Source organism: Bubalus kerabau, chromosome 14 (assembly GCF_029407905.1).
Source record: "Bubalus kerabau isolate K-KA32 ecotype Philippines breed swamp buffalo chromosome 14, PCC_UOA_SB_1v2, whole genome shotgun sequence".
In the NCBI taxonomy this organism is placed as follows: domain Eukaryota; kingdom Metazoa; phylum Chordata; class Mammalia; order Artiodactyla; family Bovidae; genus Bubalus; species Bubalus kerabau.
The window spans coordinates 32594017-32617350 of record NC_073637.1 but is presented as its reverse complement, the minus strand read 5'-3'; the positions used below and the strand labels follow the sequence as shown (position 1 = coordinate 32617350).

Here is a 23334-nt window from a genome sequence, read left to right as displayed (position 1 = left end):
CTCCACTGAGATCTAGGCCTTCTATTCCTCACCCCTAGTGAGAGCCACTGTTCCCAACCAACTACCTGCTCAAGGAAAATCTCACAGCAAGGATTCAACAGTGTTGAGGGAGCTATACTAAAACAGCATCCTCCATATGGCCAAAGAGGAGAGAGATCTCAAAAGGTTTGGGGCCAGTCAAAGCCTGGAATAAGCTGGGTCTTCAATGGGGCTTCCCTGGTGGCTCTGATGGTAAAGAATCCACCTGCAATGCAGGAGACATGGGTTCAATCCCTGGGTTGGGAAGATCCCCTGGAGAAGGAAATGGCATGGGAAGATCCCCGGGAGAAGGAAATGGTAATCTACTTTGGTATTCTTACCTGGGAAATCCCCTGGCGGGCTTCAGCCCATGGGGTCACAAAGAACCAAACATAACTGAGCAGCCAACACTTTCACTCTCTCTGGAGGAACCTCCCAGGTCTTCCCAGCTAAACCTGTCGTCTTTCCCTTTCCTAGTTCTACTTCTGTATTCGTTTACCTCAACTTCCCCTTCCAAACCTATTTTTACCTCCAGATTGATACCCAAGCTGAAATATGTCAGTGGGGACAGAGAATGATTATTTTCTTACCAACATAAAACACAGTTTTCTTCTAAAAGCTCAACTAGTTTTTATGATTATGATCTTCTGTAACAACTCACATCTTCCCCCGAAGACATATTTCTTTCTCTGTTCTCTTATGTCAAAAGTCCATTCGGTAGTACAGTGATCCAACTATACACTGACTTCTCTGGAAACAGCCAGAATTTTTATTTTTACCTTCCTTTTGTTTCTTGGAGCAATTGTGAATTAGTATAGACTCAAAAATGGGAGTTGAAATATGCATTGTATCATTTGTCAGGTTAGCTACAAAGGAATAAGCAGAGGTAATCAGAAATGTGGAACAGGAAATTTTTGGTAAACAACTTTGATGGTTATCTAGAAGCTGAATTGAATCATAGACACTAGAGTTTGGAATTGCATTTTGAATTGCAGAATATATTGGGCTTCCCAGGTGGTTTAGTGGTAAAGAACCTGCCTGCCAATGCAAGAGATATAAGGGATGCAGATTCAATCCCTGGGTTGGGACGATCACCCGGAGAAGGAAATGGCAACCCCCTCCAGTATTCTTACCTGGAAAATCCCATGGACAGAGGAACCTGGCAGGCTACAGTCCACAAGGTTACCAAAGAGTCAGACACAACTTAGCAACTAAACAACAAACAAAATTTGCACAATTAGAGGTTAACAACCTCCCACCTATATGATATCAGTTTATTTTGAAATATTAGTGTGGTTTTATAGGCATTCAATTCTGTGGTAGTGCCAGAGAGCATTTATGTATTTATCAGGTTCCCATGCAGCATATTTGAATTTAGAAAAAGAAATAATTAAAACAACAACCTGGGTACTCCTGATATGGGCACTGTCATGGATGTTAATAGTATTTGGAAGTAAAATGAATGAGGTTATCATTTTTACAGGCTCAACATTCATCAGTGAAAACATGTAACTGATAAATTCAGCCCTATAATCAAGCAGTTTAAGTCTTTCCCAGTATAGAATGGGAAGTTAGAATGGATGCTTCTGTCATTGGGCTTGCATTAAGGAGACTAGATAAAGATTGTTTACCTCAGTTACCTCTTACTGGCCCTTTCTCTAATTTAGGAACAGAAAAGTCCACAGTTAATTTCAGATTCTGAGAGAAGAGAACAAGGAGGAACAGTGAGATTCTGGGAAACCTTAAAATCTTTGCTGCACCCTTCGCTGATTCTGGTTTGTGCCTCTTCATCATGGGAGTAGCTCTTGCATCATTTAAAAAACTTGAGCAGTGTTTCAGGAGACTTCTTGATCTTACCTCTGCAGACTCATAATTTCTTTATCTGTTCTTGAGAGGATAAAGCATCTAGAGCTTTAAAAGCTGGATGTCCCTGCAATCCCATCTCCTTGTTCTTCATTCTTTTCCAGGCAGAAAGTTAATGAGACATTTTGTCTCTAGCAGAGGGATATTTTCAGATGCTGAGGAGTTGCCTGACACAGCAGGTCAGAGGAGTTAGGTGGGAGAATGGAGGGAAATGTCCAGAGTTACCCCCTATCACAGGACTGTGTGTTGATAGACTTCCCTTCCCCTTCTCTCCCCACCCATTCACTCTCTTTTCTGACCTTCCCTTTGGCCTTTCCTAGTAAGAGGCCAGTATGTTTTCACACTTGAGAAATCTCATTCAAGAATTTTTGTCAATGGACAAGTCATAAGAAGCCCTTCCATTTTAGGGCTCGTTGACGTCATCAAGGAGGCGATAAATATCTGTTGATATAATTGGATGTGAGATTCAGTGTTGAGATAGCAAAAATTCTGCCCCTCGTTCCCGGGCAGGGCCCTATGATTTATGCAGGAGCAGAGGCAGCGCGCGATCCAGCTGTCAAGAGAGCGTCAGCTTATTAGGCAAATGCTGCGTGGTTTCTGAAGAGGGTCGACACTATAAAATCCCCTTCCAGGCTCTGGTGTGGAGAAACTCAGAGCACGTCCGTGGAGAGACAGAAGAGGAAGAGAAGAGGAAAAGAACAGAGTGGGAAGAGAAAGGAGAAGGGAAGAGAACCCCTGAAAAAAAAGCCCCAGAGACTTTCTCTGCAGAGAACGCTGCGCCCCGCTCACCTGCAGAAGCACCTCGGAAGGTAGGGAGCGCCTAGACGGAACTGCGCCTCCAACTTTGCACTGCCTGAGCTGCCAGGGTGTGCGCCGCGCTGCCGGCTGTTACTAGGCGTGTGTGTGTGTGTGTGTGTGTGTGTGTGTGTGTGTGTGTGTACGCGCGCGCGCGAGCGCGCGTTTGTGCGCGCCCGTGCCACAAGATTCCAATAGATAGTAGCTGAGATGCTACTAAAAGCAAACTTAGACGGCTGCTCAGCGTTACCTGAACTGGCCGTTATTCCTCGCTGTGTAAACGAGCCCCCATCCATCCCGACCACCGACCACCGACCACCGAGAGAACCGAGGGCAGGGATGGGAAAAGAGGAAGGAGAGGCAGCAGTTCTGTTTGGAGGAAAATGCTGAAACATCCGGAAAGGGTGGTGGTGGGGTCGCGGGGAGGGGGGAATATTTAGAGCCCTTGAGACCACGAATTTGCAGGTCTTCTTTAGAGCCCGGGGAATTGATCTGGGGGAATCGTTAGACAGGGTACTCGGGGACCCTCCCTAAGTGAGTCTTGTGAGGAGAGTCGCTCCAGCCTGGAGCGGGACTGAGCCTTGTTGCCGCGCCCTGCCCTTCCAAGCTGCTCCCCTTGGTCTCACTCCATCTCTGGAAGTCCTAATTCGGGCGCTTCAGCACTACGGACAGCGCCCCACCCGCGCAAGGAGCTGGGTCTGTGGGTGTCGTCCTGCGGAAAGACTCCCAGTGGAGCTCAACTCTGATAACTCTCTTTTTTTCTCTCTCATTCCGCCCTCTGCCCACCTCTGTACCGCAATTAGCGCCCCCTAACATGCGACTGCCGCTGCTCGTGTCCGTGGGCGTCCTGCTGGTGGCTCTGCTGCCCTCCCCGCCATGCAGGGCCCTCCTCAGCCGGGGGCCCATCCCGGGTGCCCGGCAGGTATCGCAGCACCCCCAGCCCCTGAGTTTCTTCCAGCCGCCGCCGCAGCCCCAGGAACCCCAGGCTCTGCCCACCCTACTCCGTGTTGGGGAGGAATACTTCCTCCGCCTGGGTAACCTCGATGAGACCCGGGCTGCTCCGCTCTCTCCTGCCGCCTCGCCTCTCGCCAGCAGAAGCAGCAGTCGCCTTTCTCCGGACAAGGTGGCCGCCAACTTTTTCCGAGCGCTGCTGCAGCCCCGGCGCCCATTCGACAGCCCAGCGGGTCCCGCGGAACGCGGCACGGAGAACGCCCTCGGCAGCCGCCAGGAGGCGCCGGCCGCCAGGAAGAGGCGATCCCAGGAACCTCCCATCTCCCTGGATCTCACCTTCCACCTCCTCCGAGAAGTCTTGGAAATGACCAAGGCCGATCAGTTAGCACAGCAAGCTCATAACAACAGGAAACTGTTGGACATTGCTGGGAAATGAAACGGTGCGTTTGGCTAAAAAGATTCTGTATTTAGCACAAAAGTGAATTTAAAAATCTAAAAATTGAAAAATAAAAATACAGTATTCTATACCATAGCATTGCTCTGATACCATGTTTATTTTTATATAGATTGAGATGTAGAGGATGTACAGCAAGAGCGCCCAGTCTCCTTAATTAGCATGCACACAGTGTATTCACATGCAGTAACAGCGACAATATGTAATTTGCGTCCTATACTTCTAGTTTCTACTTCCAGGTGTCTTTAAACAGTGTTTTATAGAGAGTATAGACCCAGGGGAAAATGTTTTGAAGAAGTAGACATAAGTCACCATACTGATTTTACTGTGTTTTGAGCCAAAAAGAATATCATTCTCTAGGGTGGGTGAGACAAAAATATGTAAGCTCTTTGAACCAACTTTTCCTTGTAAACGTTTCAGTAATAAAACATATTTCCAATCCTTGATCAATTTGGCTCTGTAAGAGAATGCTGAATATTTATATTTCTAATAAAAGCTGCTAAGGTAATCACGACTTTATTTTTCCTCTCCAATGCTCACAAGGGAAAACGGAGCTCCTTACTTCCTCCAAATTGACATCAACACAAGAATAAACAAAACTGGCATTTTTATTTTCTGCTAAAACCACAAACATATGTCAATGGCTCACACAAATCCTGCAACTACCTTGGACTCATCTCTGCACCTCCGATTACCCCTCTGAGGTTGAGTTCAAGAATTTAGAAAGTTGTTTGCAGTTCTGAGGCTTGGTAATTCTATAAATGAAATATTGATTCATAACAGAAATAACATTCAACCCTGATTAACTATAGAAAGTATTAGTCACTCATGACGGAGAAGGCACCCCACTCCAGTACTCTTGCCTGGAAAATCCCATGGATGGAGGAGCCTGGCAGGCTGCAGTCCATGGGGTTGCTAAGAGTCGGACACGACTGAGCGACTTCCCTTTCACTTTTCACTTTCATGCATTGGAGAAGGAAATGGCAACCCACTCCAGTGTTCTTGCCTGGAGAATCCCAGGGACAGGGGAGCCTGGTGGGCTTCCGTCTATGGGGTCGCACAGAGTCGGACACGACTGAAGCGACTTAGCAGTAGCAGTAGCAGCAGTCACTCATGAAAGTGTTAGTCGCTCAGTTGTGTCCGACTCTTTGCAATCCCATGGATGGTAGCCTGCTGGGCTCCTCTGTCCACAGACTTCTCCAGGCAAGAATACTGGAGTGGGTTGCCATTCCCTTCTCCAGGGGTTCTTCCCAACCCAGGGATCAAACTCGGGTCTCCTGCGTTGCAGGCAGATTCTTTACCACAGGGAAACCCCCTGATTTGTCATAAGATGTGACATAATTGGGGAGGACAGGAAAGGAAGAAAGGAAAAAGAGGTTAATGGTTGCTGCAAGACTTCCCTCCAGTTAGAGGGCCAAAATGCTGTGTTGTTTTTTTCTATGAGAAAGGTTTACTTTACCAAACTATTATTTTGGTACCATTATTATTTTTTTTTCTAAGCTATTTTCCATTGCTGTCTTCTAATAGGAGAAACAATAACCTCTCCACTTAAAACAACTAAATGTAGTTGCTACAAAGTGCCCCTTGGGAACATTTTTCTTATAAAGCACATTTCAACTTTAATAACTTTACAAACACCTCATTTATGTCTATGCCAACACTAATCTCTTTAATTCTTAGGAATATAAACTATCTCTATACACTTCTAAAATCAAACAGTACCCCTAATACAGTTTACAATGCACTTGCCTTTGGTAGTTTAATTATAACTTTAAAAATTCAATCAAGTGTTTAATATTTCAAAATCAATTTGGATGTATGAAGATGCTTATTCCCTTGAGACCCTTTAAATTCACTTGACTAATGGATTAATACAATGATATGAACACAATAAATCACTGTAAGACTAAGTTGTTAAAAACAGCATTTATTTAAGAGTTCATACAGAGTGAAGTTAAAACTTAACTTTACAAAACTTATGTTTTGAATTAGGTGTTATGGGGGGACAACACATGATTTAAATACATATATATGTACATGTATAATGTGTATTGTGTGTGTGTGTATATATATATATATTTAAATACATGCAGTTGCTCTATAGTTCAGATTGGTGCCTCAGTGGATACATGAGACAGTAGACGATTCCTGTTGAAAAGTCTTTTTCAGGTAAAGTATGTGATATCTGCATATTTGAAACTAAGATTAGAAAAATGTCACAAGAAATGTCCTTGGCCTTTGCCTTCTGGACTAGGAAAGTGTCACCAGAGACAAAGAACATTTCTGGATATCCATCCAGCGACATCTGTTGTGGAAAAGAGAAAAGCTTTGTGAAGCATCTCATATCTTTGGTCAATGATTTACCTTTTGTCCATATATTGATAAATCGGTCACTTCTGAATTAACACTGAATTTCACTGACCACCTGCACTGTTAAAGAGGAAAGAGAATAAGAGCTACTATGACATCAGAACAATAGCCAGTGCCTATTAGAGACGAGTGTAGTGCCCACTTTTTTCAACACTTGCCACTTGTTACTGATGTACACACACACATACCACACCTACACACCCTTCATAACGTTTCCTACACAATAAAAAATTTGTGTAAGATCAAGTTCCTTTTTCCCCCAGTGCTTTTCTGCAACTTTCTTCTCAGAGCATTGTTCTCCCTCAATGTGTTAGCTAAGTCATCTGGAATTAAAGGGTATTTTTGGTAGAAATGCCATTCAGAGGTCCCTTTATATGATTCTAGTTTCATCTGGGTCCCTGCTGCCTGTGAGTATCTCAGCCAGGCAGGCAGAGGCGCAGCAGTTGGAATGAGTGTCATTCGCTGAGGGAGTTCAACCAGGAAAAGGAGAAGACATGGCGAGCTGGCTCAGAATCAGCTCCATTCCCGCTCCCTGAGGCAGCAGCCTGTCTCTGGAGGGGAGGGTTCTCAAATCCAGCCTGCAACAGAAGAGAACCTGCGTCAGAGGCAAAAGAGGCCAGTCCTTTCCAAGTTGGTCCAGTCACTCTTCTGCCGAGGAGAAAAGGTAATAATAATTATACAGGACATAATTATTATTAGGGATGGAGAGCAAGCTCAGGTTATCTTGGCTGTGGCCAAGAGCCATGAAAGGATTTCACACGCAGGGATAAAAGTATGCATGCAGTGGAGGAAAGTTCTAGGGAAAGAGTATAGGCTATTCTACTTTTTTTTAAGTCAACCTGTATATCATTTACTGAGATGAAAATCACATTAAAACTAACAGGAGTTTGGATTTAGAAAAGTCTAAGATAAAATCCTAAATGACTTTGCTACATCACATGACATAATCTCTCCACTGCTAAATTAAGAATTTCTAAAAGCATGTGAAAAATATATAAGCAAAATTTGCAAAACTGTAGGTTTTGAGAAATGATTCATTTCTCTAGGCAATAAAATCTAGTAACATAAACATTTCTAGTGAGGTATCTTTTATAGATACCAGACAAATCCTAAGTTATGATTTTGAATCTAATCTTGAAAGTGAAATGTATTTATGATGCTTTGAGTTTAAAAAATAACAGTTTAGTAGAATCAGGGACACTCATAAAGAAGTTTTGCTGAAATGCAATGTGTTGTAAAAACACAAACTCCTTACATGGAAGGTATGACACACACAGTTCTTCCTAGGAGAAACACCAAACATAGACTAACATATTCTGATGACTTCACTGGTAAAGTTATCCTGTGAGATTAGAAGGCTGCTGATACCAAAGCAATGAAGTAGGCACATGCATTCAACCCAGACGCCCAGGGTGATTTTTTGAAGCTGCTATATGATTGGACAACACCCGGCACAGGCAAAGCAGGACTTCAGTGAGTGTGTAGTTTTGTTGCCACTCAAAACAGTTTCAAGTGAAAAATGAGCGCTTGTCCTACACTTGACCCGATTTCGCCCTAAGTATGTATTTGGGGGTAATGTTTCAAGTTCAGTAAAATTATCCCACCTTATGGCCTTAGGATTACCCTTCCCCCTGCCATGTTACTCCCTGATAAAAAGTTAAGAGGGGCCATGAAATCATATTAGCCATGGAATCATATTATTTTTATTAGAATAAAACTGAAGCAGGTAGTTTTCTATAAAGGAATAGCTGAGACATCAAGTGTGACTGGGCTTCTTTATAAAAAGGCTGTTATTAGATTCTGTTGGTAACAGGCTAGCTACCTGAATGTCCTTGAAGTTAAGGTGGAATAAACATCATCTTGACAGAGGTCCATCTAGTCAAAGCTATGGTTTTTCCAGTAGTCATATATGGATGTCAGAGTTGGACTATAAAGAACGCTGAGCGCCGAAGAATTGCTGCTTTTGAACTGTGGACTGCAAGGAGATCCAACCAGTCAATCCTAAAGGAAATCAGTCCTGAATATTCACTGGAAGGACTGATACGGAAGCTGAAACTCCAATACTTTGGCCACCTGATGCGAAGAACTGACTCATTGGAAAAGACCCTGATGCTGGGAAAGATTGAGGGCAGGAGGAGGAGGGGACAACAGAGGATGAGATGGTTGGATGGCATTGCCGATGCGATGGACATGAGTTTGAGTAAACTCCAGGAGTTGGTGATGGACAGGGAGGCCTGGTGTGCTGCAGTCCATGGGGTCGAAAAGAGTCAGACACAACTGAGCCACTGAACTGACAGAGCTTGTTTATGCACACCAAACTCTTCTCGTCCCCATCAGTCACCTTACTCTCATGAATCCTAACAAAAAACCCAAGTGATCTGAGCATATCATTGATATGTAAAGAAAGCACTTTTTTCCTAGCCATTTTGTATGAGCAAACAGTGAATTCTACATAGATGAGCAGACCATTAGGCTTCACTGTGTAGCCTCTTTTTTTGAAGACAACTTCTAATCTAAGGAAACTTCTGTGACAGTTTTCCTGAAATATCTAAAGGGTGAAACTAGTTGCGTAAGGTATAGTCTGTGTGGGGTAGAATCTTTGTGACGCTGCTGGAGGTGTGCAAGCTATTCGGATGGCTTTTGGAATTTGTATTTCTGTGCTTTTTTATATTCAAGATTAAAATCTGTGTGTTAGTCGTGTCCAACTCTGCAATCCCGTGGACTTCAGTCCACCAGGCTCCTCTGTCCATGGAATTTCCCAGGCAAGAATACTGGAGTGGGTTGCCATGTCCTTCTCCAGGGGATCTTCCTGACCCATGGATTGAACCAGGCAGGTTCACACCTGATCTGAACCCAGGTCTCCTGCATTGCAGGCAGATTCTTTACCATTTGAGCTACCTGGGAAGCCCAATGGAAAACCTATCTTCCATTTAAAATGTTTTGGCAGTTAATAGCCTACAGCCTTCAAAACTTAGTATCAAATAGTTTGGGTTTGCTGCTTTAACATCCTCACATTTCAGTCAGTTATTAGATTTTTCCTTCTAACAATATGGATAAATGCTATCTTTCAGAGAAGAAAGGCTGGTGCCAGAGCGGGGGCCAAGAGCAGAGATTATTCTGAGTATCTGTAGGTGACTACACTGTCTCCTTGGTCTTATTTATGTGAACTTGAGGATCCCCAACCATCTCAGCAAGGAAGTTTTATGCAAAGAGGCTGAGCCTGGTTTCGAATCCCAGAATAACAATTTATTAGCAGTATGACTCAGGCAAGACACTTAACCTCTCTGAGCCTTTTTTCTTCTCTTCTGTAAAACAGAGATGACACCCTATAACCTGCCTGCAAATGCAGGAGACATAAGAGACATGGGTTCAATCCCTGGGTCAGGAAATCCCCTAGAGGAGGGCATGGCAACCTGCTCCAGTATTCTTGCTTGGAGAATCCCCATGGACAGAGGAGCCTGGCAGGCCACGGTCCATACATCACAAAGAGTTGGACATGACTGAAGTGACTTGGCACGCATGCACCCTATCCCACATGGCTGTCATAAGGACTGAGTAAATAATGTACCTAAAGCACCTGCCGGAGAAGGCAATGGCAACCCACTCCAGTACTCTTGCCTAGAAAATCCCACGGATGGAGGAGCCTGGTAGGCTGCAGTCCATGGGGTCACTAAGAGTTGGACTCGCTAAGAGCGACTTCCCTTTCACTTTTCACTTTCATGCATTGGAGAAGGAAATGGCAACCCACTCCAGTGTTCTTGCCTGGAGAATCCCAGGGACGGGGGAGCCTGGTGGGCTGCTGTCTATGGGGTCACACAGAGTCGGACACGACTGAAGTGACTTAGCAGCAGCAAAGCACTTGTATGTGACTTACTTATATTAAGTGCTTCATAAATGTCCATTTCCTTCCTTCCTTCCTTTCTTCTTTCTCATATTAGTGAAGAGGCTCCTCTGCCAGGCAGAATCACCTGGGGACTATTTGTGAGGAACGATATACAACAACCAGGACCCTCAGTAAAGAAAGACAGTTGTATTGGGGATGTTCATCTTTTCAGAACTGGACATCATGTATGTTTCAATTCTTTTAGCATGTTGTAATCATGACTATCCATCACCCAGTCCAGTGTATCTCCATGTGGCCTGACTTTAAATATGGCTCTCTCATAAAGGAAGAATGAGTTAAAATTTTAGAAATCTTTCTATAAGCACAGTCTATTCAATCAGAGGTTCTTCCCGGGTGACGCCAGTGGTAAAAGAACCTGTGTGCCAATGCAGGAGATGGAAGAGACACAGGTTTGATCCCTGTGTTGGGAAGATCTCCTGGAGGAGGGCACCGCAACCCACGCCAATATTCTTGCCTGGAAAAATCCCATGGACAGAAGGGCCTGGCAGGCTACAGTCCATGGAGTCACAGAGAGTTGGACATGACTGAGCACACATGCACGCATTCAATCATAAGCAGACATTTTCCCTACAGCCTTCCCCAAGAGAATTTTATATATGCATTCTTTTAAATAGTTTTCCAAATGCTGGCTCTCCTTCATCACAGGAAGTGCTATTTCTTAGGAATACTGATGCCCCATGAATCTGAACAAAGGACACTGAATGATAAGCACTGATCTTCTCTACCTGCTTTTGAGTTTGTTCTGAGTTGGAGTTTGGTCCAAGGTGCATGACAAAGGGAAGAAAGGATTGTTCATCCCATATTATTTCTAAATTTCACACATTTTCCTCAGGTAACAAATGAACAAACCTACAACCATCATTTAACACTGCTCTGTCAGCACAGGGCTTCAGATAAGTTAAGAAGTGTGAGTTTTAGTAATAAAATAAAACCAGGAGATAGAATAGGGAGGCAGACTTTGCCATCTCAACTATGAGACCAGTTCACTCAAGATCCACAGGAGACCAGCAGAAGGGGGTGACACACCTTTGCTCAAAGGAAAGACTATTTTTCTCAGATGAACTTGACCAGAAATTCTGGGTATTCATGAAGCAGACTCAGTCAGAAACATAAAACCTTTTATTTGCCTTTGATTTCATTGCTGCTGCTATCAAATGTCCATTAAAAGGGAATGAATGCAATGTCAGATTATGGTACTAGAGTGTCTTTTCCCTGCACAGAAGGGGAGGGTCATGAGAGGTGCTTTTACTCAGGGCTGAGTGATGTGTGGGCAGCATCCTTCTCATGTTATCATCTAGCACCATTTCTTGCTGATGGAGATTGAGGAGCATGCATTCTGCCAGAGGCTTGTGGCCAATCTGTCCCTGAGTACAGGACAGTTCCACACTATGGCCAGTGTTGGCTTGGCCTGAACTGTGCATGGTACTTTGAAAAAGATTTTAATTAGTTGCAGACGTCAAGAATCAGGTGCAAGAACATGGAGAAAAAGAATCTCTTGTCACTGTTGGTGGGAATGTAAAATGGTATAACAGAGCATCGCAGTTCCTCACAATTTGAACATGGAATTGCTATACAATCCAGCAATTCCATGTTTGGGTATATACCCCAAAGATCTGAAGGCAAGAACTCACACAGATATTTGTACACTTATGTTTACAGTGGCATTATCAGAACATCTAAGAGGAAGCAACTTGAGTGTCCATCAATGGGTAAATAAACAAAATGTGGCATATACATAGAACGGGATAGTGTTGTTGTTGTTCAGTCTCTCAGTCGTGTCTGACTCTTTGCAACCCCACAGACTGCAGCGTGCCAGGCTTCCCTGTCCTTCATCATCTTCCGGAGCTTGCTCAAACTCATGTCCATTGAGTCGGTGATGTATCCAACCATCTCATCCTCTGTCGCCTCCTCCTCCTCCTGCCCTCAATCTTTCCCAGAATCAGGGTCTTTTCCAATGAGTTGGTTCTTTGCATCAGGTGACCAAAGTACTGGCGCTTCAGCATCAGGCCTTCCAATGAATATTCAGGGTTGATTTCCTTTAGGATTGACTGTTTTGATCTCCTTGCAGTCCAAGGGACTCTCAAGAGTCTTCTCCAACACTACTCAATCTTAAAGGAAATTCTGACACCTGCTGCAACAGGGGTGAACCTTGAGGATGTTATGCTAAGTGAAATAAGCAAGTCACTAAAAGATACAGTACCATCCCACTATCTAGAGTCATCAAATTCATACAAACAGAAAGTAGAATGGTGCTTGCCGAGGGCTGCACCAATGGAAAGATGTTGTTTAATAAGTGTAGAGTTTCAGTTTTGCAAGTGAAGAAGTTCTGGAGATTTGTTGCATAATAGTGGGAATTTACTTAGTGATACTGGGCTTCCCAGGTGGTTCAGTGGTAAAGAATCTGTCTGCCAATGCAGGAGATGCAGATTCGATGCCTGGGTTGGGAAGATCCCCAGGAGAAGCCAATGGCAATCCATCCAGTATTCTTGCCTGAGAAATCCCATGGACAGAGGAGCCTGGTGGGCTACAGTCCATGGGGTCACAGAAAAGATAGACATGACTTAGTGACTGAGCATGAGTGCCTTTACCTACAGGCAGCTTGGCCCACTTGATTGAACAAAACCAAACAGATGCTTTCCTGATATTTACGCTGGCATAAGTCAGGGTAGCCATGTTTATAAGAGGAATTACTTTTTGCTGGCCTAAAATAAAAGAGTGAGCTGTGCCAGGTCACGTGACGAGCGACCAGTGCCCTCGGGCTGCCTCTCAGCTTCCCAGGGCCTCTGTAAGGTACCAGCCTTGGCCCTTCTCCAAATGGCCAGCTTTTGTAGCACCCACGATTCTGATCCGTTACCTTGTACCTGTCCTGGGTTCCATTCCCTCAGGCATATCCAAGTGATACTAACTGATCAGATAAATTGAATTGCAACCAAGAGATTAATGGATGCTGACAGCTTCAGGTCCAGTCCTGCCATTTACCACTTTACCTAGAAATTGTCCTGCCTAACCCTGCGGGCTGGCTGCTGTATGTATGTCAGTCACATGCCTGGCCAGGAAGGGGAGGGGGGTTGGCAGCGAGGAAACTGTGTCCAGACCCCACCCTTGGACCACCCCCTCCACTCTGCCACTTCGAATGGCAATCACAGATTCTACCTGACGGAAGGGTCTGGTTACCACTGCATGTTAAAAGCCAGTCTTTCTGGGCCAATCCAAAGGAAGCTTTGGCCTTCTACAGTGAAAGCCATTTGCCTTAAAAGAATGAGGGTGGGAAGGGTAAGGCTCGACTGGAGGCTGCTGGGTGGGTGACCACCAGGGTCTGTCCTGCACCTGCTGGGCTGAGTCAGAGAGTCAGTGTCAGATGCTGGAAACAGGTGTAAGGGGGAATGCTGAGGGCAGGATCAGAATGTTTATTCAGAAAGACTAAACCCAAGCACTGGCTGCTCCCTACTCAGCATTCCTGAACCTCGGGCCTTGGATAGCTTAAGCATCATGGATTCCAGGAGAGCCAAGAGCCTGGGCCAGTCATCAAGGCCTGGGCAGTGCTTGGGGCCTGGTCTGTGACTCACAGCCAAGAGCCTGAGCCCCGGAAACTCGGTTGGGTAGGTCTATCCTGGGCATTTCCACCACAGGGATACAGTCTGTACTGCTCAGTGGCAGAGCAACTGAGGTATGTCAGGACTGCAGCACAGAGCTGTGAAAATACAGCATATTCTCAGTGGATGCTTGAGGAAGGGTGAAGAAGACACCCTCCCCTCAACACAAGGAGCCGTGGAAGGAAAACATTCACTAGAGGGCATTTTCCCCCTTAGGAGAATTTACAGCTGTGAGCACTGAGGGATGGAGGGGATGGATGGAGCTGATCTGGGGGCTTCACCCCCTGTAGCTGCCTCCCTTTTGCTCAGTTAGGGAAGATCAGAAACCAGGCCTACGAAACAAGAAGAAATTAAATTCACTCCTTTTTCTTAACCTGGAAGAAGACGTCTGGTGTACTGACTTTGTACGGCCTCTAGGAATAGAAGGAGTTGGGCTGGGGGGCAGGAAGGAGAAGTGAAAATGTTGATGTCACAGTTTTGCAGACATTATCAGCCAGCCTTCTTCTCAGGCATGGACCCGCCATTATGTGTCCAGCAGAGTGTGGGTGCGTGTTCTCAGCCTTTCTGAAAGGAGAGCTTTATTACAAAGGATGCTAATTAGATTATCAAATCCTCACTGATAGGACTTCTTTGCCTTGTGTGAGGGAAACAATAGGTTTTCCTCAAGAGCAGAGCCACGGGAGGTCGATGGTATTGTTATGCCCAGTTCATGGAGGAGAAAACAGGATGGTTGAGGAACTGGCTCAGAATAACTCTAAAGTGCTGAGATCAGAACCCCAAAGGGAAAAGAGGCAGCCAGAGCTGCTGAGCATGTGAGACAGGCTGACTCCACCCCCACAAGTCAGAGACAGGGCTGGGGGGCGGGGTCAGCAAATGAAGGACTGGTGCTTTCTCGCAGGGGGTGGAAACCTAGAACTGACCTCTCTGTGCCAATGTGTCACCAGGGGTGAGTCAATGCAGAGAACCCTCGGTCACACTGTTATATCTTCAATCATATCAACCCTGATAAAGTGGGGATTCACCCACTTTCCCTAGATGTGGGTGTGACCTCCATTCTAGTGCAGGCACACACTCCGTGGTGGTGGACAAGGGGTCACTGGGCACCAGGCTCCCAGCTGCTCCATAATTTGGAACAAGTCACTCATCCTCTGCGATCCTCTACTTAAAAATGAGGACGTTTTATAATAACTAAATCACTTTGCTGTACAGCAGACGTTACCACCACTGTAAATCACTTCAATAAAACTAATTTTATGAAAAAATAACAATAACAATATCAAGTTTTAAAAATGAGGAAGTTAAAAAATTCCTTCTGTGCAGGGTTGTCATGAGGTTTAAATGAGAGAATCTCTGTGAAAGACCTTGCACAGGATAGAGCAACGTGCACGTTAGTTATAGCCTCTGCCACACGGCACTGGTTTTCAGATGAACAGTGCTGGATTTGTTCTTTGCTTTGTGGGTTCTAGTGGGGAAAAGGCATTTCATGGAAATCACTGAGATGCATAAATAAAGGGAGAAAAATCCACAGGGTGTACAGCACTAATAAGGGCCTTAGGTTAAATCAGGATGACAAACATTAAAAAAACTGCAGAAGTAAAACTCAAGTAGCTTTGTCATGACAACTCCCCCAGAAAGCTCTCCCTGGTGCCTATGTTACTGTTTTCATGGAATTGTAGGACTGCAGGCACATGTTGCCAGGGGAAGTGAATTCATTACACTGCTGCTGCTGCTGCTGCTAAGTCGCTTCAGTCGTGTCCGACTCTGTGCGACCCCATAGACGGCAGCCCACCAGGCTCCCCCGTCCCTGGGATTCTCCAGGCAAGAACACTGGAGTGGGTTGCCATTTCCTTCTCCAATGCATGAAAGGAAAAAATGAAAGTGAAGTCACTCAGTCGTGTCTGACTTGTAGCAACCCCATGGACTGCAGCCTACCAGGCTCCTCCGCCCATGGGATTTTCCAGGCAAGAGTACTGGAGTGGGGTGCCATTGCCTTCTTCATTCATTACACTGCTCACACATAATTTACATTTCCCTCTTTAAAACAGATACATCCATTTCAGCTTCCTATTAAAGTGACTTTTAGGAAGGAAGCGATTTGATCTTGAGAAATGCAGCCTACAGTTTTAGTACAGATTTGTTCTTTTCTCTTCCAGTGTTAGTGCCTCAGTCATGTCTCACTCTTTGCGGCCCCATGGACTGTAGCCCATCAGACTACTGTGTTCATGAGATCCTCCAGGCAAGAATACTGGAGTCAGTAGCTATTCCCTTCTCCAGGAGATCTTCCCGACTCAAGGACTGATCCCAGGTCTCCCGCATTGGAGGCAGATTCTTTACTGTCTAAGTCACCAGGGAAGCCCCTTCTAGAAAAGCTCCCAAATTGACACTTACTAGGATATCACTTTCCCACCAGGGGGAAAAAAAAAGAGAAAACTGCAGCTGCAGGATACAAATGAAAAAGCAATAATAAATAATCTCATTAAAAACTTACTTCTTTAAATAAAATCCTTCCTCTCTCCAAAACTTTTTCTATGTAAAAATGCTTGCATTTCATTATCAGAACTTCTTATAACTTCCAGGACTATTAAGTCCTGGATAATATTATGCAGTAAACGTAGGCCTGAGTGCTGATCATTTTTTCTCTATTTGTACCAAGTGAAATTCCAGCATAGTCAGGGTGCCTGGCTTAAAAGTAATTTGATTCATAAGCTTGAATCTCCTAATTTGTATAACACAAGCAGGCTCTCAGTAGAGATTTCTGTTTGAAAATAATTTGACACCCTGAATCCCTCAATTAAATTTAGAGAACATAGTTAAATTTTCATTCATTTCAGTTTGTTTTGGAAAATTAAATAGATCATTTCAAAGAACAAGGGACCTGTAGTGAAACTCATGGGAAATCATATTCTTGGTCTACTGCTTTATTTTTTTAAACATTCTCTGATACCTTGTGAAATTAATCTCACGCAGGATAGAAGCTTTTGCCTCAGGCATCGCTCACCACCAAGTCCCTAGTGGCAGGTGGACTTGATATTTACCCTTAAAATTGGACTGAATGATTTGGTCTCAAAGGTTATTTGCATGAAAATTATTTTATCTTTTTGCATGTGATATGTTGTGGGGACCCAGGGCTCCACATACCTGCTTTTCTTTGGAACACTGGCTACTGTTCATCCCAGTTTAAGAAAATATGGATATTTTCAAGGAGATTAAATCTTAGGTATGGAAATTTGATAAGATCTCAGGTCTGGGGACACATGTATTGGTTTTTGAGAGTCTAGGAAATAAACCCTGGGCTTCAAGAAGAGAAGAGAATCTTGGCTAGTACCATGTATCTTTCTTTCCCCCCTTCCTTTCTGCCTTCTTTACTTTCTTTCTTTCTTCTTTCCTTCCTTCTTCTAAGAAATGTTTTTTATTTTTCCCTGGAGGAGCACCTTTATAACCTCCAAGGACAACATTTATGGAACGTGGGCTGGGAACTAAGATGGCCATGGGCTGGTTTTCCTTGGAGACACTTCCTGCACTGGACTTGCCCTCCACACACTGCTTCTGCTGTTTTAGGGTAGAGAATCCAAAGGTGTGGGTCATCCACATTGTACCCGATGCTCTGTCTCTGAAATCATGATATATTCTATTGGAAGCATCTGGCAATCCTCAGGACAGGAGGAAGGACCATCTGCACCTTCTTGTGTCTTTGGGTGGGGAACCTTGTCAGCCAAGAGGATAAACCCAGGGTTGGAAGGCCCTGGTCCAAACCGGGGGGGGGGGGGGGGGGGGCCTCTGCAGTCCTGTGGAAACTGGTGTAGACAGCACAAGGAGTGAACTGGGACAGAATCATGTCATTAAAATGTACAGACATCTTAGCTCATAAAGCAATTTACATCTACACTAAAAATAGGGCCCCAAAGACCTTAATCATCAGATTGTAAAGTTGAGCCTAGTCACTTAAAAGCATCAGGCACCTCAGCTGTCAAGACCTTGCTTTGCTAGGCCTTGTTGGTGGCTGTGGGAGGAAGGGGAGACAGGTGTGCTGGATTAAGGCTGTGAGTCTTCCTGTGGCCAGCTGTTTAGAACAGGTGAAGCTTTGTCCTCCAGGCTACCCGCATCTGCCCTCTAACTTTTCTACCCTACCTTAAAGAACAGTATATGTGAACCCATTCAAACAGGCAGACACAGAGAGTTATTTTTTTAACACTTTCCTTGGGATAAACTGTTCGAGAAAATATAACAATGCTAATTTAGGTACCTAAACAGAGTTTCAAAACACATAAGGCAAAACTGATAGAACTGCAAAGATAAATAGACAAATCCACAATTATAGTCAGATCTCTCAAAATTCCTCTTTTAGCAGTTGATAACAGAGAAGGCAATGGCACCCCACTCCAGTACTCTTGCCTGGAAAATCCCATGGACGGAGGAGCCTGGTAGGCTGCAGTCCATGGGGTTGCTACGAGTTGGACATGACTGAGTGACTTCACTTTCACTTTTTCCTTTCATGCATTGGAGAAGGCAATAGCAACCCACTCCAGTGTTCTTGCCTGGAGAAGCCCAGGGACGGCGGAGCCTGGTGGGCTGCCATCTATGGGGTCGCACAGAGTCGGACATGACTGAAGCAACTCAGCAGCAGCAGCAATTGATAAAACAAGTACACAGGAAATCAGTGAGGATATAATGAACCTGAACAACACTCACTGACCTGATGGACATTCATAGAACATTCCACCAGCAACAACAGAAAATACACGGTTTTCAACTGCACATGTAACATTCACCAAGTTAGCTTAGTACATTTTAAAGATCTGGAAGCATATAGACAATATTCTCTCTCCACAATGAAATCAAACCAAAAATCAAACAGAAAGAAATCTGGAAAATCGTAATTACGGCTGATTCATGTCGTATGGCAGAAACAAGGCAACACTGTAAAGCAATTATCCTCCAATTAAAAAAGAAATCTGGAAAACCTCCATACAATGGAATACTACTCGGGAATATAAAGAAATGAGCTACTGATACATGTAACCAAATGGATGACTCAAGAATGATATGCCAAGTGAGAAAACCAGTCACAAAAGCCTATATATTGGATGTTTTCACCTATATGATCTTCTAGAACTGGTGAAACTATAACAACCAGCAAAATAGCAGCTGGGATGCCAGAAGGAGATTACCCGCAAAGGCACATGAGGATAGAGATACTCTATAGCTTCACTGTGGCCTGTAGCCACACAATGCTACATACCTGTCAAAACCTACTGAACCTTACAATCAAAATAGGTAAATTTTTAAAAATCACACTATTTTTCATCTCTTCATTCATTTAATCTTCTATGACTACATTTACTGTGTACATTCTAAGTCCTTTGTTCTACTGGGCAATGAGGTCTAAGCACCAGTAGGTAGACTTCAGACCTGGATTTTATGCGGTTTATGGAATCAGAAAGGGTAATAACAGCTGTGTAAACATTCAGCCAAATTGGTGTCCAGGAGATGTGGAGACAGTCTGGGAATTAGGGATTTGTGTAATAGCTTCAAGGCAAGAAATACATTTGGGGAAATGCAGTGGGCTATCTAAATCTATTATTACAGTTGCCAGAATGATTTGTCAGGCCTAAGTTCATAACCCTCCCAATGAAAACATCCTGAAACAATTGACAAGATTCTTAGTACCAGATTTTTCACTCTCTAATGTTGTGCAAATAGATGAATCCTTTCATCAAGTAGTTGTTTCATTTTCTTCATGAGAAAACTGAGGCTCAAAAAAATTAAGTGCCCAGAGTTGCGACTGAACTGAAGTCCTTCCTCTTGATTTCACAGATCTTTCCTAAGCCCCAGGCCATAGCACAGTTTCTACCCAACTTGCTCGTCTATTTTCAGACTTGAGGAATGCGCGGTGGAAAGTGGATGTTCTAATCTTGCAACTACAAATAGCTATGATATGGTAAAAGCTTTCAGGGTCCCTGACAACTACAGCTTCGTGCTCTGGTGAAATATGTGAGCTGTGGTTCTTTACAGAGGCAGAAATGGCAGAGATTTTAATGTCAAAAACCCCATCTTCACAGCAGCTGGCTCTCTGAATGCGTGTGTGTGTGTGTACGTGTGCGTGTGTGTGTGTGTGTGTGTATGGTGGCAGTGGGGCTGGGGTCCTCTGACCCTGCGGCAGCTGCCGGGGTCCAGCTCGAGTGTCAGCCAGAGCAGCTGCCAAGTTAATCTACCGAGCAGGGAGACATTTCTCTGGACATCCCTGTTCCCATCAAGTGGTTTGGACAAATTTCTCCAACCAGTCACTAAGCCTCACTGGGAAGGGCGAAGGGGAATGTGGAGGGGCTTTCATTGCTGCTGCTCCTGCTTCTGGGAAAATCTAATTGCCACACATTCCCAATGTAAAACCCAGTTGTCCTGGTGGGTGTGGGGGTGGAACCTGTGCTAACCCTCAGGTGTAGTTAGCATATAAGCAGTGTAGGAAGAGGAGGACAATGGAGGAAGCAGAGTGGACCAGGAAGTCTCCCTGGAGATGAGGCTCACAGAAGCTGCTTTTCAAGCGCAGCCATCTGATCACAGTGCACTCCCCACTTATTATTGCCCTGTCTTCTGAGGTTGACTGGGGCATGGTGCAGTTTCTTAAAAAAATATTTAAAAATTAACACAGGAAGTAGATCAGATATAATTGCCACCAAACTCTTTGTGTTGACTGAGTGTACAACAGGCAGGGTCTAAAAGGGTGGGAACTTTAAGGGTTTTTTGCAGCTGAAGACCAGCTAATGTATAGGACCTTTGCACAGTGTGACACAGGCCTGAATTCAAACCTTGCTGAGCAGTTAGTTTTCTTGGAGAACCAAGGTGGAGAAGGCAACAGTGTGCCTCTGATCTAACAAAGAGCAGAATCCCGGGTCACCACCCATGCAGAGAGCCAGCGTCTGGTTTCTGCCATCACCAGTTTCTAACACATAATCTTCCCATGTCATTAGGTGAAGAGAGAATGTACATGCTATGGCATCAGAAATCACAGACAGCAAGAACAGGGTAGTTTTCACTGTGTGAATGGCCCCGAGGCAAGCATCAGGAAACATCTTTCTTCTTAAATGGATTATGGTTCTGCTGATGGGGCTCAAGTGAGTTTACAGATTAGCAAGTGAGCCTGAGATGCTTCTGTCATTCTAAGGCCACCTCATTTCCCAGGATGGGTTAAGAGAGGTAAGACCACCAGTGAATCAAGGAGAACCTGCGTGTCACGTCCTAAATGTTCACGGAAAGACTAACCAAGTGTGAAATTCTAACAAGCTAACCTTGCATTGCATGCCTGGTCACTCAGTCATATCCGACTCTTTGTGACCCCATGGACTGTAGCCTGCCAGGCTCCTCTGTCCAGGCAATTTTCCAGGCAAGAATACTGGAGCGCGTTGCCATTTCCTACTCCAGGGGAACTTCCCGACCCAGGGATCGAACCTGGGTCTCCTGCATTGCAGGCAGATTCTTTACCCTCTGAGCCACCAAGGAAGCCTTGTTTATCCCACAATATAATTAAATAAGAGCTGTAACCACCTTATATAGAGCCCGTTTAAATATACCAATTTATATACCTTTATCTAAATTCTGCCAACTTCTATACCTTTAAGTTTAGTTTTAATAAGGAAATTGCATTGGACAAATATCTAGTGAGTTGAGTTCTGAGGCAGTGAAGGTGAATCAGGCTTGCAAAACCTTCAGAGGGATGGGGAATCTGATGCTATGGTGAGGTCTCTATTAATCTGTCCATACCTCCTTTCAGGCAGGGATCAAAGAGTGGTCCTCCATCATAAACAGGTGTCCTTCTCTAAGTAAAAGGCTCTTTCTCAAACACCAAGAACTACCCAAGGTTCTTGGCAGTAGTGAAAGTCAATTCACCATACCCTCCACCCACAACCCCACCCCCCTGCCTCACCCTCACGACAGGCATGTGAATGACAGCATCCATGACATGGGCTCCAATGGACAGCAGACAAGAAGCATGACTTCCCCCCACAGCCTCAGAGAAGCATTACAAGGACATATGGCAACAAAGTCCCAAACCTGAACTCTCAGAATATAAACTTAACTCTTCAGACAATTATTCAGATCCACAATTATTCAGCATATTCCAATTATGCACAGACTATTCTCTCCCTCCCCATTTGCCCCACTGAGCCCATGGCCGATAACTTCTTCCCCCTGTTGTTCATCACAAATGACAGGAGGAGTTATGCCCTTGAGCTGACCAAGACACTCAGAACATTCTAGAATACACAGGTTATGGCTGACTATTAGACACTGGGGAAGGTGCCACTCACACCCAGTTATAGACATGACAGGGACCCATGGGGAGCCTACTGCCATCGCTGAGTAGACAGCTAATGAGGCAGAAAGGAGCTATGAGGGGAACTTCCAAGAGAGTCAGTGTCAACCCGGAAAAGTCAGCGAGCCAGAAATAGCTGAGCCCTTTCAGCTCCAGTCACCCTGGAACACTTCTGAGCCATAGGCACAGGGAGCTGGGTCTCAGGTACATGGAGTCATTTACTCAAAAGTATGTGGGGTTTAAATCTTTAAATATGATTCATGAAGCTGATAATATTCAAAAGGTTATGAAAGGAGTAAGATGATTAGTCCCTAAACCCCTTAACAGTCATCAAGAAAAGGCCTGACTATGAGACAACATACCAAAAATAATATACTGTTGGCTTTATGACTTTTCTTTGGTTCTAATTTGTTATAGCCAGTAGACTGAACATTGGCCCTCTGGCTCCTTATTCATTCAGATCTCACTTGGCCAAAATGCCCCCTATGTGACTGCGCCTGGGCTCCCCTCTCTTAGGAGAGGCACTGTGGACTCTGAGGGTGCAGAGAGAACCAGAAGTCACCTGGTCCACCTGCCCACCAAAGCAGTTACCTGCCCACCTGGGCACCTCTCTGGTGAGGCAGATGATATGCTGCTACTGAACTGATGGAAACCTGCGTAGTCCTGTATGAGGCCTTAGCTGGTCATCCATCTAAGAGCAGACTACTCATAGCATTCTGGACACCTTTGGAAAATGGCCTCCTCTAATGGCTATTCTGCCTGGAGAATCCCATGGACAGAGGAGCCTGGTGAGCTACAGTCCATGGGGTCGCAAAGAGTCGGACAGGACTGAGTGACTAACACTTTCAATGGCTATTATGGAGGGTCCACTCCCACTGGATTACTGAATAATTGCCCAATGAGTCTCATTCTGAGTCAGGATCCCCTTCCATGCAGGATTAGATGACGGAGTGATTCTCTTCAGGAAGGGGCTGTGAGGCCACGAGTAGTGCTTGGAAACTTGGGTCTTTTTAGATTGGCAGAGCCTCAGAATTGGGGGAGAAATTCCTCTGGGCCTACAGAAGAGAAACATTATTGA

The 23334-nt window shown here is 44.7% G+C and overlaps 2 protein-coding genes across 19 annotated transcripts in view; one reads left to right on the top strand and one right to left on the bottom strand.

The window, feature by feature from the left end:
- Window positions 1–4589, top strand: part of CRH (corticotropin releasing hormone) — an 87438-nt gene extending 82849 nt beyond the window's left edge. For all 15 annotated transcript variants that reach the window (XM_055546124.1, XM_055546135.1, XM_055546137.1 and 12 more), the window contains 2 exons: window positions 2514–2690; window positions 3480–4589. In XM_055546124.1, the coding sequence (XP_055402099.1) occupies window positions 3491–4063 (573 nt within the window). In that variant the 5' untranslated portion in view covers window positions 2514–2690; window positions 3480–3490 and the 3' untranslated portion in view covers window positions 4064–4589. The remainder of the gene's footprint in view (window positions 1–2513; window positions 2691–3479) is intronic.
- A 1012-nt stretch (window positions 4590–5601) lies between these two features.
- Window positions 5602–23334, bottom strand: part of TRIM55 (tripartite motif containing 55) — a 48160-nt gene continuing 30427 nt past the window's right edge. The window contains exon 9 of one of the 4 annotated variants that reach the window (XM_055546113.1): window positions 5602–7029. In XM_055546113.1, coding sequence (XP_055402088.1) covers window positions 6907–7029 — 123 coding nt within the window. In that variant the 3' untranslated portion in view covers window positions 5602–6906. Of the gene's footprint in view, window positions 7030–7051; window positions 23312–23334 lie in introns of those variants that run through there. The other 3 variants (XM_055546111.1, XM_055546114.1, XM_055546112.1) reach the window with 3 other exon arrangements.